Source organism: Leptonychotes weddellii, chromosome 5, assembly GCF_054177405.1.
Source record: "Leptonychotes weddellii isolate Sample4059 chromosome 5, ASM5417740v2, whole genome shotgun sequence".
In the NCBI taxonomy this organism is placed as follows: Eukaryota; Metazoa; Chordata; class Mammalia; order Carnivora; family Phocidae; genus Leptonychotes; species Leptonychotes weddellii.
The window spans coordinates 31,947,953-31,964,562 of NC_138373.1; the positions used below are offsets into that span (position 1 = coordinate 31,947,953).

General features: G+C 42.6%; 1 protein-coding gene across 1 annotated transcript in view; it reads left to right on the plus strand.

Annotated features, from left to right (window-relative positions):
- Positions 1-15,575, plus strand: part of LOC102742034 (ectonucleotide pyrophosphatase/phosphodiesterase family member 7-like) — a 31,498-nt gene extending 15,923 nt beyond the window's left edge. The window contains 6 exon segments of the mRNA XM_081820096.1: positions 1,901-2,046; positions 9,426-9,750; positions 9,753-10,051; positions 11,983-12,220; positions 13,374-13,497; positions 15,312-15,575. Of these exon segments, the coding sequence (XP_081676222.1) occupies positions 1,901-2,046; positions 9,426-9,750; positions 9,753-10,051; positions 11,983-12,220; positions 13,374-13,497; positions 15,312-15,366 (1,187 nt within the window). The 3' untranslated portion in view covers positions 15,367-15,575.
- Positions 15,576-16,610: the final 1,035 nt, after the last annotated feature.

Sequence of the window (16,610 nt, forward strand, 5' to 3'; positions counted from 1 at the left end):
GAATCATGGAACACTTCATCTAGAACTAATGATGTAATGTATGGGGATTAACCTAAGAATAAAAAAGAAAAAAAGAAGGTAAAAAAAAAAAAAAGGAATCAAGTACAGATACAAGCTACAACATGGATGAACCTGGAAAACATGAAGCTAAGTAAAAGAAACCAGACACAAAAGGTCACATATTGTGAGATTTCATTTCTATGAAATGTCTGGAACAGGTAAAACTATAGAGACAGAAAGAAGACTAGAGGTCAGTAGGGGATGAGGGAATGGACGACTGGGGAGTGACTACTAGTGGGTTCAGACTCCTTTTGGGGTGATGAACATGCCCTGGAACTAAAAAGAGGTGATTATTGCACAACATTGTGACTATACCAAATGCTACTGAACTGTACACTTTAAAATGTTAATGGTTAATTTTATGTTATGTGAATTTCACCTATTTAAAAAAAAGCATGGGCTGTAACCAAGCCTCCTGGGTTCAAAGCCCAATTCTGCTACATGATCTTGAGGAAACTCTGTGCCTGTTTCCTTAAAGGGGGAAATCTCTAAAAGAGAGGCTATAATAGTAGCCACCTTGCAGGGTTGTTGGGAGCATTAGATGAGTTAATGTCCCTAAAAACTTAGGAAAGGTGTTGGCTTCTGACAAAACAGTAAATATGCGCCATGATTTCATCACACAACCCATACCTGCTATTGTTCAGGCAACCAAGGCCAGGCAGGTTAAGGGCTTATTCAAGTTCACCTAGCATGTTCAAAAGCCGAGTCGGGGTTGGTACCCAGCTCTCTTGGACTCTAGGTCCATGCTCTTCTGCTGTTAACCATCTAATTTGATCCCTGACCAGGAATCTTGACCCCAAAGCCCCAATCCCTGACAGCAGCACAACTTCTTTCCAGTGCCCCTAAGCGTGGTCTACCTACAAGGCAGAAACAATAAAGCAACAACTGTTTTTGCTTCTTCCCAGCTGAAAGCCTTGGCCATCCTAGGGGGCTTTAGCCACCAGCAGCGTGGCAATGACTCTGAGCCAGTGGAGAGCTTTCCCTTCTTGGTTCCCATGACCATCAAGTTCTAGTCACAGAATGTCCTGCCTTGATTTAACTTGGAAATAGGAGAAATCATCACTATCTTATAATCAGTAGGGTCACCCAGAGGTTTCTGTCCCAGCAGGTAAGGAAGTGTACTCATCTGTCCCCTTGGATCTTTTGGTTCACTCTTTAGACTGCCCCCCAACATGCATCCCCTTTTCCCTGGTACAATGTAAGATCACAGGTTTTTTCTATATCTGGTTCAATTCTTATGTTTTCAAGAATAATCTAGCTTAATCACATTCCCCAGCATCTGCCTTCCTTCTTTAAGTAGAGAGAAATATGTCTATACCCATTTATGTCTAGAAATCCTTCCTGATTCCATTGTTTTCCTCAAACAGCATGAGAGTCCCAGGAAAAACCCTGGATGTCTGCCAAGAATTGGGCCCACTGGATATTCAATATTTAATCAGATCATCACAAGCAGAAGATAAGGAAAGTCGTCCCACAGGAAATATCCAAATTCCAGGCTCTTACTTTCTGGACACAGAAGAGCCCAAGTAACCTGGCCTCCCCATGCCCTGCCTTCCCTCCACAGCCAATCCCAGCTTCCTCCAGGACTGTGAGGTCTGTTCCAGGGAGCAGATCCAATTTGGCAGTTGTGAGAAGAAATTAGCCCTTCCTTCATGCATACCAACATTTGCACCTCCAGAAAACCAAGTCTGAAGCCCCAGGGTAGCCACCTGGAGCAACAATCCCCCAGAAGAAGTAGGCCAACCAGAAGAATATTGGGGGAGGTCTTAAGATCACTTTGATGCTCCTGGCAGTATCCATTTGTAGAACTTATCAGTACCTTCCCTCCTTCCTTCCCAAGGTCGCTGGATTGAAGATCACGGAGTCATTCACAACATGATGTTTAATACTGAGACAAAATGGAAGTTCTCCTTCAAAACAACAAAGAATAAGACTGAGTGGTGGGACAATGGTGTTCTCCCCCTCTGGATCACAGCCCAGAGACAGGTACTATCAGAAACCCTGGGTTGGCTTCCAGGGACATCGCCTCTCATTCCTCAGCATGTAGGATGGGGGTTAGAAGCTGTGACCTTGAGAAAGTGACTTAACTTCTCTAAACATGTTTCCCTAAATGTGTAATGGGAATAATGATATGTGCTTATTTAATAGATTTGATATAAGTATTAAATGAAATATGCATTTAGCCATTATCGATGGATGAGTCTCTGAGGACAGAGTCTGGCTTAATCATGATTGCACCTCCAGGGCTCACCATACGGTCTGAACTCAGCAGCTTTTTCATAAATATCTGTTTATACACTTGCCTCAGACTTAAGCATAAAAGCCCTTAAGAATGAAGTTGACCATTTAATAAATCTTCAGATCATGAAAAGCTCTGAGAACATTCACTTGAAAGGATTCCAGTGGCCACTTACTATTCCTTCAAAAAGGCAGAAATCAGAGCTGCATGTTTAAGTCCTAGCCCCAAAACTGCTGTCAGCTTTGTATTTTCTTAATCAGCTTCACAGTCTTCACTTCGGAGTAGAACCTCCTCCTTGTCTTCCCCAAGACACCAACCTTTGCTCCAAAGATCCCCTTGGCACTGGAGCTTCATCTCTGTGCTCCAACATACACTGGGTGTGTCATGCTACAAGGTGGTACTGTTGCAGCTCAGCACGCAGGCTGTGGACTTAGACTCCTGGAGCAGGATCTGGCCAGCTCCACCTTTCTCCAGCTGCGTGACCTTGGGCAAAACCCTCCTTTCTGTGCCTGATTTGCCGCACCCATAAAATGAAGTTTTATCAGAGTCCCTGCTTCTTTTTTTTTTTTTTAAAGATTTATTTATTTATTTGAGAGAGCAAGAATGAGAGAGAGTACATGAGAGGGGGGAGGGTCAGAGGGAGAAGCAGGCTCCTCTCTGAGCAGGGAGCCTGATGCGGGACTCGATCCCGGGACTCCAGGATCATGACCTGAGCTGAAGGCAGTTGCCCAACCAACTGAGCCACCCAGGCGCCCCAGAGTCCCTGCTTCTTAAGCCCATTGGGAAGTTTAACTGAGATAATGCATGTAATATGCTGAAAACTAAATGTTCAAAAACTATTAGTCATTAAAGGAGTCTGAATCATTTTAGCACTTCAGCTGGTCACTACAGCTCTAAGCCAGAACTATCCAATGGAACTTTCTTTGATGATAGACATGTTCTGCTGTGCACTGTCCAACATGGAAGGAACTAGCCACATGTGGTTACTGAGCCCTTGAAATGTGACTAGTGAGACTGAGGGACCAAATTTTTAATTGCATTTAATTTTTTTTTAAGATTTTATTTATTTTTGCGAGAGAGAGAGAGAACAAGCAGGGGGATCAGCAGAGGCAGAGGAAGAAGCAGGCTCCACCCTAAGCAGGGAGCCCGATGCAGGACTGGATCCCAGGACCCTGGGATCATGACCTGAGCTGAAGGCAGACGCTTAATTGACTGAGCCACCCAGGTGCCCAACTGCATTTAATTTTTATTAATTTCAGTTTAAATCTAAATACCACATGTGATTAAGGGCTACTATATTGGACAACATAGCTCTAAATGAATCACAGGGGGTTGTCAATGACTCTACCTCAGCTTCATTTTTCCCTTAACTGTTGGGCTCTAGATTCCTTCCTCTTCTGTCACATTTTTTTAACTTTGAGGCAGAGACCATGCAAATAAATTCTGTCCCCCCAAGAAAATACCATGCATAACACCTTCTATGTGCCTAGTACTGGTTTAAGTGCTTTACATTTATTAATTTATGACAGTTCTTAGGTGGGTGTTACGATCATGCCCACCTAACAGAGCAGTGCCATAATTTCTCAAAAGTCACAAAGCTAGCAAGAGGCAAAGCTAAGATTTGAACTCACTCTGGGTTCAGCAACTCTTAACTCTTAACCATAACATAATATTACTTCCTTGGCCAAAACATTTAACCGTGGATTTCATAATGAATCACGTATTTGCCTTGCTGCTAGGGAGGTCTAGGCAGTCTTCATTAATTCACTGTTCAGAACCCAGGGCCTCTCTAGTCTCTTGCTATGGTATTTGTTCATTGGCATGAAGCTTCTGGTAGCATTCTTTCCTATAGTTTTTCTTATTCATGGTTCTTGTCTCATTGCCATTTATTTTCAAGACATTGTCTCCTGCTCAATTCATAATCAGAGTGTTCTTCCTCTTTGCTGAATTCATATGTGGTTGTGCAAAAACAGGATCTGGTGGAGGGCCAGACTACTGACAACACGCCATGAGTTTGGCAAGTGAAAGTCAAGCTGGTATATCTCATTCTACCATTGACATCTCCTGCCATGGGACAGGGCCATTGGCCAGCTCCTCGAGGAGTTGGCAGGAAAGCTGCTGCAATCAGAGCAAACCTGTGGCCCCAGGTCAGCCCCCAGTAACAGCATACCAACTGGCCCTAAATGTCATTCAGGGGCTTATCTATATTACCAGGCAGGACTATAGGGGAGTGGCCTGACCTGTATCCATCACTGGGAAAATCCATCCTTCTCCTGAGTATCTTCCAGGCGGGCTTTGTGAAGATTGATGCATTCACCTTTAATAGGACTAAAATGTTTTCCTTCCATGACATTAATGCTGCCAGAGTCCATTAAGATACATAAGAATTGACATGCCTTGTGGATGATGCCTAAAAGATGGGATTCCTGGCCACCTTTGAGTGCATTATTCACAGTCCAAGAACATATCCACACTCCAGCAGGACTTCACTAATGGTCAGGGTATGAACGGAGAGGCTCCATTTAGAGCAAGCTCAGATTTTAAATGAGCATGCCTGATAACTGAACATGATTAATGGCTGAAGTGGTTCACCAAGTTCAGAAGTCCTAATCCTCAGAGAAAGGCAGGCAGCCATGACTTTAAGGCCCAGGAAAACCATAAAAACCTAGGGGCAGTGTGGGGGGAAGGGGCAACAGGGTGATGGGTATTAAGGGTATTAAGGAGATATTAAGGAGGGCACTGGGTGTTATATGTAACTAATGAATCATTGAACACTATATCAAAAACTAATGATGTACTATACAGTGGCTAACTGAACATAATAAAAAAAATAATAAATAATAACCTAGGGGCATGTTTCACCTCTCTATGGAGGAGCTATAGAGCATATTAAGGAGTGAAATGGCAGGGGATGATCTGAGTGAGATGCCCATGGCTGCCAAGAGTCTGTATCAGGACCATGGTAGGCTAAAACCAGGAGGGGATTTGGAGAAAGGGTGAGGAGGGCAGCTATGGTTTTCACTGTAAGCCAAGTCTCCTAGACAATAGCTTCCAAACTTGGAAGAGCTGTGAGCTAGGTGGTGCCAGCTGCTTCTGCCTAGAGCATTAATAACAAGATATTTCATCCCAATATTGGCCCAAACCATGTCTTTATTATGCATCATAAAGGTTCTAAGAATAATAATCTGACCTCTGAAAGGGTGTGGGAGGGGGAGAAAATAGAATCTTGGCCATCTGGCTCCTTCTGTTCAGTGACTCCTCTGGAGCACAGAAAAGCAATGAAAACACTCAGAATCAACCTTGACTTCTGAATTTCACATACATGGAATCCATCTCTTTCCACCCAATCACTTCCTAGAAGGAGGAACTAACTCCTTTCCCTAAACCATACATACTTCCTACCAAAGCACAACCATGATGAAATGTTCGAGGGCCTTCCTAAAACATGTGCACCTTGTGACATTCACTCTGTCCTAAAGGAAGAGATCAGACAAAATGCAAAACCAAACTGAAACTTCTGTTCTAATGATTAGTTCTGAGGAGTTTGGTGGACTCTGTAAAAAAACCCAAGGATTTTGCCTATAGGAAGTACCAACTCTTATTTTTAAAAAAGCAACTTAAGAGTAATAGCTACATTGATGCAACACTACACTAAGGGAGAATAATGAACCTAATAAAACCAGCGATTTTCCAATTGCTATTGCTACTGGAAACACTGATTATGCTAATTAAAGGGTAGAATAGTAAATACCCACTCTTTTGCATCCAATTAAGTGCTCAGATTATTTCTAAGAAGTATTTGTTGAAAATAGCACTTTTGATTATCACGGGTCCCAAATAAACAGAGTCGTGTGTGTGTGTGTGTGTGTGTGTGGGTGTGTGGGTGTGTATACACACACTCAAGCATAATTTCTCTCCGGAGCTTCATTTTTTTTTTTTTAAAGATTTTATTTATTTACTTGAGAGAGAGAATGAGACAGAGAGAGAGAGCACGAGATGGGGGAGGGTCAGAGGGAGAAGCAGGCTCCCCGCAGAGCAGGGAGCCCGATGTGGGACTCGATCCCGGGACTCCGATCATGACCTGAGCCGAAGGCAGTCGCTTAACCAACTGAGCCACCCAGGCACCCTCTCTCCGGAGCTTCTTTCATGGAACAGTATAACTCTTAAAATCCCTATGGGGCAAAGTGAAAAAAACCACAGTTTCCTAAGACTACAGCTTGAGATATCTTTAAAGAAGGTGTGTGTTGAGAATACAGCACAAGAAAACAATTTCAAGTTGAGAACATCTGAGATTTAACATGCAAACATCAAAAAGTCAACTGGATATGCAGAGCTGCCTAAGTCCCTCATAATGTCAATGTCAGCTTATACTAGATAATAAAATAGCCAGTCAAACTATGTTCTACAAAATGTTGAAAGTTTTATCCCTCCAGCCAATTCCATACTTCAGAGCAAAGTCAATTTATATGTAAGTTAAACAAAGTACCACCGCTAAAAACTGAGAATTATGAGTAATGCCAATCAGAAATGCAATAAATAAATATTAGAGGATTTACAAGTTAAAACAACCATAGAAATTCTATTATCAGAAATGAAAATGTGTTGCCTGAAGAGATTACAAATAAGATGTTAGAACCCAAGAAAGAAAGAGCTTCTGTAACTATTTCCATAAGTTAATCAGGAGTGAGAATAGGATGGGTTTTGAACCCACAAAAGGAGATGTGATTCATGCATTCATTCAACATGTATTTAACCAACAATTACCACCTACACTGAGCCAGGCCTGTTCTAGATCCCAGGAAAACGGTGGTCAATAAAATCAACATGGCCCCTGATCTCATGGAACTCACATTCTAAGGGAGGGAAATAGACAGTAAACAAGAAACATATTAAGATAATTTCAGATTGGGTAAAGTGCTTTAGAGAAAATAAAACTAAATCACATGATAGAAAATGAATGCTGGAGGGCAGAGGGCACAATATTTCACCTATAGCAATGGATAGCAGAGCTTCTGGAGCCCTGAAAAGAATACTTTGTATTAAGACCTCTATCTTCGGGTGCTTAGGTGGCTCCATCGGTTGAGCGTCTGCCTTCAGCTCAGGTCATGATCCCAGGGTCCTGGGATTGAGCCCCATGTTAGGCTCCCTGCTCAGTGGGAAGTGTGTTTCTCCCTCTTCCTCTGCCCCTTGGCCTGCTTGTGCTCACACTCTCTCTCTCTCTCTCTCAAACAAATAAATGAAAATCTTAAAAAAAAAAAAAAAAGATTTATATCTTATTTCAAGTTTCCTAAAAGCAGAGCCTGAGGCAGGGATTTGGTGCATATAAGGCATTGAGGGAGAGTTCTCAGGAGATGGGAGTGAGGGAAACTGACTGGGCAGGGATTGAAGAAGATAAGTGAGTTGTGGTTGCAGTTAGAGACCAGCTTCAGCCTAATCCCACAGACAGCTCTGGAGCATGAATTGCACCCCCATGCTATCCCACTCTGAGGCAAGGAAGCTGGTCTTTTGTCCTCCCATCAGTCAATCACTGGCCAGAGGCAGCTGGGAGTGAAGGAGCAGTATGGAACACCTTCCCAGGTGAGGCAAGATTTGGCCACTTGGCTGAAGGTAATTTTCCAGAACATGGAGCAGCTGAAGTGAATGTGAGTGCACTGGCCCAATAAGGGGATCTAGGTAGAAAACCAACAGCGTCCCCTACAACTTCCAAATTGCTTTCCTGCTTTTCTCTCTCAAACAGTACATTGGAAGTTTTGTCATTACTCTTGGTTATACTTTTCTGCTTATTTATTGACCAAATAGCCACAGTCCAGGTGCCATTATCCCCAAATTCTTCCTGGTCATTTATTCTCCATACCAAATCAACATAGTGACACCAACACCATCCTTGGTTTTACTAAAACCAATGAACTTTTATGTTTTTCAGAACATCCAAATCTTGGGTGATAGAGGAAGTGTCACAGTACAGCCTTCAAGTTAATAGCTTTGCTGAGGCAAAGGAAAGTACTTGCTCCCCAAATAAGCAGGTCATTCATTCATTAAACGAAAAATCCATTGAGCCCCTACTATGTTCCATGTCCTGGCTGAGGAGCTGCTTTACAACAGCAGGACTTATTTAGTGAGATGTGTCCATCTCATTGTTAACTCATTGGTGAGCAAACATAAAATTATTTTTTTTCCTAACAATTTTACCAAATTTTGTCAACAGCCACCTTTCTGCTGGGGGGATCATTTAAGAATATTTCCATTACTTTGAAATCATGTGTGTTGTTAAAACAACCTGATTTCTGGTCCCAAGCTTTCCTCTAGCCCTTACTCCTCCTCTCCAAAACTCTCAAGATCAAATCTCTTTGGCTCTGACTGGGACATGGGCCCAAGGCTGAACCAATTTCTGTGGCCAGTGGATGCAGTGTCCTCTGATTGGCCAGGCCACAACCACATCCCACCTCTGGAGCCTGATGTGTAAACAACACATCCCAAACCAGCCATGAAGCAAGGGCATAGTCTCTAGGGGAAGTCAGGGTTCTCTGAACCAGTGGAGGGGGAGTGGGTGCTAGGCAGGCAAACATATTAAGTGTTCAGTACACACATCAGGGAAGACTTTGTGGTGGTTTCCTTTACCTGGAGGCAAAGAAAAGAGTGCCTATCACATGCCAAAACACAATCCCCACCACTTTATCTTAAAGTTATCTGGCTTAATCCTCACAAAAATAATATCAACTTTTTGGCATTTTACATAGAAACACTGAAGCTTAAGAAATTAAAGAATTCACTCACCATCACCAACATAGAAAGTATCATTTTTCCTCCATTCCAAGGAACTTTTTCTTCATCTCGCCATCTCTGAAGTTGGAGTTCATCTTACAATCAGTGGAGTGTCATGGTTTAACTGGCAGCATTTTTCTTCTAGTAGCCACATAAAATAATAGCATGTCTTGCAACTAATGGTGTTATAGATTCGATGAGATCCTGGTGAAGCCAGGAATGAAGTCCAACACCATCTGACTCCAAAGCTCACATGTTCTCTATGATTCTGGACTAGGGCAGAGACATCAACAAGTCAGGTTTTACTTATTATGAAAAAGATATGAGAAACAGCCCTGACAGAATTTTCTTCTTGTGCTTGCAGGGGAAGAAGACAGCATCATTCCACTATCCTGGAGGAGGTGCGAAGTACAAAGGGGAGGCTGTCCAGCGGTTCCTGTTGGAGTCTTACACTCACCCAGACAGCAACGAGAAAGAGTGGAGGGAGAACATCGATATTGTCATGAACTGGTTCACTAAGGAAGACTCTGACTTTGTGACTCTGTACTATGGAGAGCCAGATAACACGGGACACAGATTTGGGCCTGAGACGGAGAACAGAAGGGTGATTATTCAGCAAATCGACAGAACCATCGGGTACCTGGTGGAAGCCATTGAAAGACACAGCTTGATCAATCACCTCAATGTCATCACACATCAGACCACGGCATGACCACAGTAAAAAAGAAGCCCAACGTCACTGAGATCCTCTTGACTAACTACATCAAGTTCAGGGACTTGGTCAAGTTTGATATCGTGGACTATGGTGGCTTTGGGATGCTCCTGCCCAAACCAGGGCAAGAGGAAGCCGTTTACCAAGCGCTGAAGAATGCACACCCTCACCTCAATGTGTACAAGAAGGAGGAATTCCCAGAACGCTTCCATTTTGCTAAACACAAGCAGGTCCTGCCAATCGTAACGTATGCCGACTCTGGTTATAACATCAATGGGGTGAGTTGATTCTAAAATGAATAAAGTCATCTTGGGTCTGGGAGACAGCCTCTAGAGAGAAACAGTTCTGAAAAAAATTAAAACATAATTTGTAATCCACTGCTTCCTAAGTGTTCCCCACCCCTAACCCCACATCCCAACCAACAACCCTGTCCTATGTCACCACTATGCAAAAAAACATCCCTCCCTGACCAAGGCACTGTCCAGTGCTGTACTAAAATTTTCACATTAGTTATTTCATTTTTTGTTTTCCCAGCCCCTAAAGATATTCTTATCTCCCCCATTTTAATGAGAAATAAACCAAAGCTAGAGAGAAGTGATTTGGGATTAGAAGTATAAGGCTGAAGTTTGAACCCAAGCCTGTGTGCTTGATCGTTATGCACAGATCACCAGTAGATTCACCAAAAAAAAAAAAAAGCTGCTGGTTCCCCTTTGCACATATCAAAAATAATAATAATAATAATAATAATAATAAGCAACCCTGTTCACAAACAAAAATATACATAAATGCTCATAGCAGCATTATTCATAATAACCAAGTGAAAACAACCCAATTACCCATCATTTGATAAATGGATAAATGAAATATGGTATATCCATACAATGGAATATTATGTTGCCATTAAAGGAACAAAGTACTGATACATGCTATAACTTGAATGAACCTTGAGAATACTATGATCACTGAAAGAAATTAAATACAAAGGACTACATATTGCATGATTCTATTTAAATGAAATGTCTAGAATAGGCAAATCTATAGAGACAGGACACAGATTGGTGGTTGTCTAGAGCAGGGGGGGAGATGTTAGGGGAAAATGAGGAGTGACTGCTGAAGGATACAGGGTTTCTTTTTGGGGTAATGAATGTTCCAAAACTGATTGTGGTGATAGTTGCACAACTCTGAGAAAAATTTAAAAATCATCAAATTGTGCATTTTAAATGGTACATTGTATGGTATACAAATTGTATCTCAACAAAGCTGTTATGAAAAAATAAGCAAATCTAAAGAAGAAAATACCAAAATCAAGGCTAATTGTAAGACATAAGTAAGGTAGTCTGGTTTTTGTAAACTACCAACGAATAATTCATGGCAGAACAAAGTTTAGGTGATATCTAAACATCACATGACAGAAGAGCATCCCACGTATAGCTTGAAGAACGCTTGTCCTAGGCTACGGACAGGAGCTGAACATTATAATCATGTCTGCAATCTGTATACTCTTGTATTGCTACAAATTCAGAGTATAACAGGTATGGGAAAACTCTTAAGGTTATTGTTTAATGTTGGCGGAAATAGTCACAGTAAAATGCAACAATTTATTGATATTTTGCTATCACTCACACGGCCCAGATTACTGAGGATGTGTGCCCAAAGCTAAGGTCTTGCCAAGAAGAGATTCTACAGTCACTGGCCTCTTTGTAAGCCTGGTTCATGATGTAACAAGTTGAGAGTGATGTGAAGGGATTTAATGCAATACTCACATTCCCAACATAACCAACGAGGTTTGAGGGAATAGGCAACCTTCTGAACTGACCATAAGGCAGAAGAAAATGCCTCTCACTGAGTATACTTCTCAGATCCCCATCCACCTGCCTGCTTTGATGTGCACAGTGAAGTAGTTGTTACTCTTCTCTCTTCAGGATTGAGGAGCTTGCAAAGCACATGAGGCCATCACCGGAGGCACTATGTCTGAGCTTATTATTATTGTCAGTATTATCTTCTTGCTGTGTCTAATGGGTATGCTTTCTTTATTCTCTTTCTTTAAAGATCTTTCATTCCTTGCTCTTCTTTTTGGCACTTTAGAGCAGGGTCCTTCCTTGTCGTTAAATTTTCAAAGATTTCATGGATCTGACAAGCATGACAACAAGGGACAGTTTTCTTTCAGGAGATTGGAATCTAAAATGGTTTTTTTGTTATTATTTTTCAGCGATTTATAATATATTTCAACAAAGGAGTTCATGGCTTTGATAATGTCCACATGGACATGAAGACCATATTCAGAGCTTTTGGGCCAGATTTCAAGAAGAATCACCTAGCTGAGCCTTTTGACAGCATCCACATCTACCCACTCATGTGTAAGCTCCTGGGGGTTACCCCTGAACCCCACAATGCCTCCCTGGCAGTCACCCAGGAAATGCTTGTGGACTCATATGACCAGCAGCCAGGTGAGATACAAAATCAACCAACAGAAAATTGATAGTGTGTTCTGTCCTGAGAAAAGAATCAAAAGGTGGGGGTGGGGGTGGCAGAATAATCCTGTTTCCCTGGCAGCTTCAGTGCCCCCAGGGCAAGATAGCAGCAGCTCTAAACAGATAGAGGAGGAAGTAGGGAATCCCTCCACATGTTGGCAGCATTTCATATAGTGCCTTTGGGGCAAAAGGAAGGCTCTCCATAGAAAACATCAAGCAATAATCCTTCTGATTCTCAGAAATCGCATGCAGTCTGTCCCTTGGTGCCCCTTCTAGATACAGAAAAGCAGCCTTCCTTCAGCAACTTAGTCCTTGCTGGTGCCTGGAAGAAAGCTGTTCACAAGGGAGGAATGAAGCCTTACTATTCCACTCACTGCTGAAAAAAGGGGAAAGGAGGTGGTTCCTGTAAATAAGGTTGCTAATTCTTAAGACTTCAAAATCTTAAATCTGGATGATATAAAGGAAGAATGGAATCATCTCTGAGAATTCAGTTGTTTGCAAACACTGGCCAGCTTTTCTTCTGCAGAGAGACTTAGATGCTGCTTGGTGATTTATTATACTTAAAACGTTTTAACTATGCTCAATTAGAACAGAGTACAAAGGACACCCTTTTTCCTTTTTCTAAGCTACTGCCCACAATCTTCTTGTGAACTTACAGGAAGCAGGCCATTTTGTAGGAATCTAATTAAATGAATGACAATTCACCAAATTATTAAGGCTTTTTTTTTTTTTTAAGTTTTAGAGTTTTGCTACAACTATTTGGCCCCTCCCCTGTCCCATAGCCCATTGGGAGCCTGGGGTAAGGTCTTTGACTGTCATCAGTTATTGATAAACAAAATGTCCCACCAACTGATTTTCAGCAAATTGGCTTTTTAGCAAATTGGTCACTTGGCAAAGTGGTCATTAGGAAAATGGGTCATTTGGCAAATAGGTCATTTAGTAAATCGGCTTTCAACGACTTGCCCTACAAGGTTTCTCTACAGTGAGCACTTTCTTGGGTTAAATGTACATTTCATTTCCATAATTAATATTCACCAGAGCCTGGATGGAAAACTTCCCAGGGACCCAGGACCAGCAAGAACAGCCTCTTAATAATCAGACAATTAAAAACCATCTGATATTTTATCAGGAGCAGAGACACAGAGGACATTGGCTCTCCAAAGGACATCATTTGGTCTCGCGATTGTCACAGGAGTTCTTGCAGTTCTGTTTGTTGCTAGCGTGACATACAGAGCCATTCGCCGGAAAAAGAAGTGAGTGTTCTTTGGGTTTCCTATGGTTAATCAGTGCACATTGTAATAATCCACTTCAACCACTTGCTGCATGCCAAAGGGGATCCAGCACTTTGAGAACCCAGCAACCAAGGCCAGGTTCATGACTTGTGACCTGAGGAATCACTCAAGGCCCAGGGCTCAGAAAAGCCCCCAACTTGGTTTAATAATCTACTGGCACCATTTCAGAATTCTTGATTTTTTTAACAAGGACCTGCATTTTCATTTTGTACTGGGCCCCCCAGATGATATACCAGTTGTATTAGTTTTCCACAGCTGCCATAACAAAGTACCACAAAGTAGCTGGCTTAAAACAATAGGTATTTATTGTCTCACAGACCTGGAGGGTAAAAGGCCAAAATCAAGGTGTTGGCAGGGCCAGGCTCCCTCTGAAACCTGTAGGGGAGAATCCTTCCTTGCCTCTTCTAGCTTCTGGTGGTTGCTGGCAATCCTTGGTATTCCTTGGTTTATAGATGCACCATTCCAGTCTCTGCCTCCATCATCACATGACCATCTTCTCCCTGTGTCTCTGTCTTTACATGGTGTTCTTTTCTCTTATATGGACACCAGTCATGATATTTAGGGCCCTCTGTAGCCAGGATGACTTCATCTTAATTATATCTGCAGACTCTATTTCCAAATAAGGTCACCAGTACCATAAGGTCCTAAGTACCAAGGGTTAGGGCTTCCAACATATTTTCGGGGCAGGTGGGGGACACAATCCAACTCATAACACTGGTTCTGCCAGGAATCAAAGCATTATAGAGCCCTGGTGCACCTCTTTATCTCAATAATTATATCATTAGACTGAGCCTCCTGCATTCCTTATTAAACCCAACCCTGACCATCCTTCTGCTTTAACATAGCTCCTATCTCAATAGAATGGGAGCCTCCTGAACACTATAAACAGCCTAAGGAAAGTCAGAACTTTACTTAACCTTAACTTCATTACAAAGGCTACATTTAACGTAATTTATATTTGAACTATAAAAATTTCCTATAAGTTGAAACACGACCTATAAAGGTCTCTACACCCTGAAGCAACATTTTAAAAAGAAATCAATTGGTCCTTTTCTAAAGAAACCATTAGCTATAGGAGAGATAAAGGAAAAACTTCAAGGTACTGATTAAATTACCATGCCCACAGCATAATTTCTAAAAAGCAACCATTCCATACAGTTAAAAATGTATTAGGTGGTTGTGGTGGTTGTTATTATTATTATTATTATTAAAAGCCTCAAATCCAGAAGCCGAATCTTTAATGCAGCATGTGCACATACACATCCCCTTTTGCTGCTGGCATGGCCGTGGGATGTGTCCTAAAGCTTCTCTTCATATAAACACCCCCTGGAATTTTTAGTTTTTGTGTTAAATGGCAGTCCTAATCTTCACTTACACCTGAACACACACCTATGAGGTCCTTGGGACGTTAAAAATGCCTTCAGTGCCTTGATTCTTCCAGATTCAGATCTGAAATATATGACTTTATGACCTTTGTCCCTCCCAAGAGCCCACACACCAAAATAAAGGTTTCTTCTGTGTGCACGTCAGTGCTATGGCCCACTTGGGGTCCTTTCCCAATCTACCTCCCATCTATGGCATCAGAAAAGGCTGAACCAGCCTAGATTTATTAATATCTTAAAAAATCACACAGTATTACTTATTATGGCATTGACTGTACATGCCCTTTTGCTCCTCAGAAGAAAAGCAATTAATAGCTATTATACGTGTTAACAGAATAAGCCTAGTATTTATGAGTTTGACCCTTTCCCACTGGTTTTCATTGTCTATTGCAGGCAGACAGCTGGTCAAAACAGCAAAAGTGAACAAATCTGCCTGGCCCAGTTCTGAAGCATCATTCCCTTGGGACCAAGACTCAGCCCTGGTTGAGACTCATTGCCATATCTCAGATGATTCTACCTCAGGATATTGTGACTCAGAGGATTTCTACAACATCAGACCCAGAAACCATTAATTCTGTGTAAAGACAGCAATAATCACAGTCCACCCTCTTTATTTAAATCAACAGTGTTGAGGGAATAAAAGACAAATCATTCTTATGTTGGATCCTGTGCTCACTTGGTGCTGGTGTTAGAACAACAGATATGAGAATAAATGCATTCAATTAGAATCAATTCTCCTCTCTTGTTCTCATAGCTGAGCAGGGCTCAGTGTTTTTCATCTGAAAGGGGTAATAAGATTTAATCTGCCCCCTCATCTACCTCCTGCAAGTATATTTAGCAAATTAGCTCTGGACTCTTCCAAATGGAGTTTATGAGAGATGTGCTAAAGTAAACGTGTTAAGACTTTGAACACAGCTCAAACTCCAGAGGCAGCACCATGGGTTGCTGTCTATCCTGCCTTTCACTGGAGACACAATAATGCCTAATGGAAATAATTATTTTTTTTCCCTTTCTTCCCCATCCCCACCACCCCCAAGCAGCCCTCTTACTCTCACATTCCTTTCCCTACAAGGTCAAACTTCTACTGTAAGTCTTCCTTAGTTCCGGCAGTTCACCTGCACTGCAGGTATTGCCATGTACGTCTACACATATTTGTCTGATAATTAGTTCTGTGCCTACTCTGCCGCGCGAGCCCCTGACCCTCAGGGGCCACTCCTGGTTTCCCTCACAGTTGCATGCCCTGACAGCACTGGGCACGCAGTAGGTGCTTAATAAGTGTCTGGTGAAGGCAAGACTGGATGGGTTAGGGGCAGACCCGGAGGACGGAGGAGTGGGGGGTCCTGCCTCGTGCTGAGGTCATGGAGAGGACGTGACCTCAGGCTGACCCTGCCAAGCTCCTCGCCCCCTCCCCGCTCTGGAGCGCACCTCGGCGCATGGCTCCCCGTATTGAGGTCGCCGCCCAGACAGGTCACCGCGCTGTGGAGAGCACGCGGACCGCAGAGGGGACTAAACCCCACCACGGCCTCCAGGGGAACGTTTAAAATTCTGGCGGGAGGGCGCACCTCACAGCCCTGCACTCATCGTGTGGCGCCCTGGTGGGTCAGGTCTGAGAACCTACGTTCCCTCTCCCATTAACCGCGCCACCTACCCAACCACCCGGAGCGGCGAACCCGCACCTTGACTTGAAGGGGC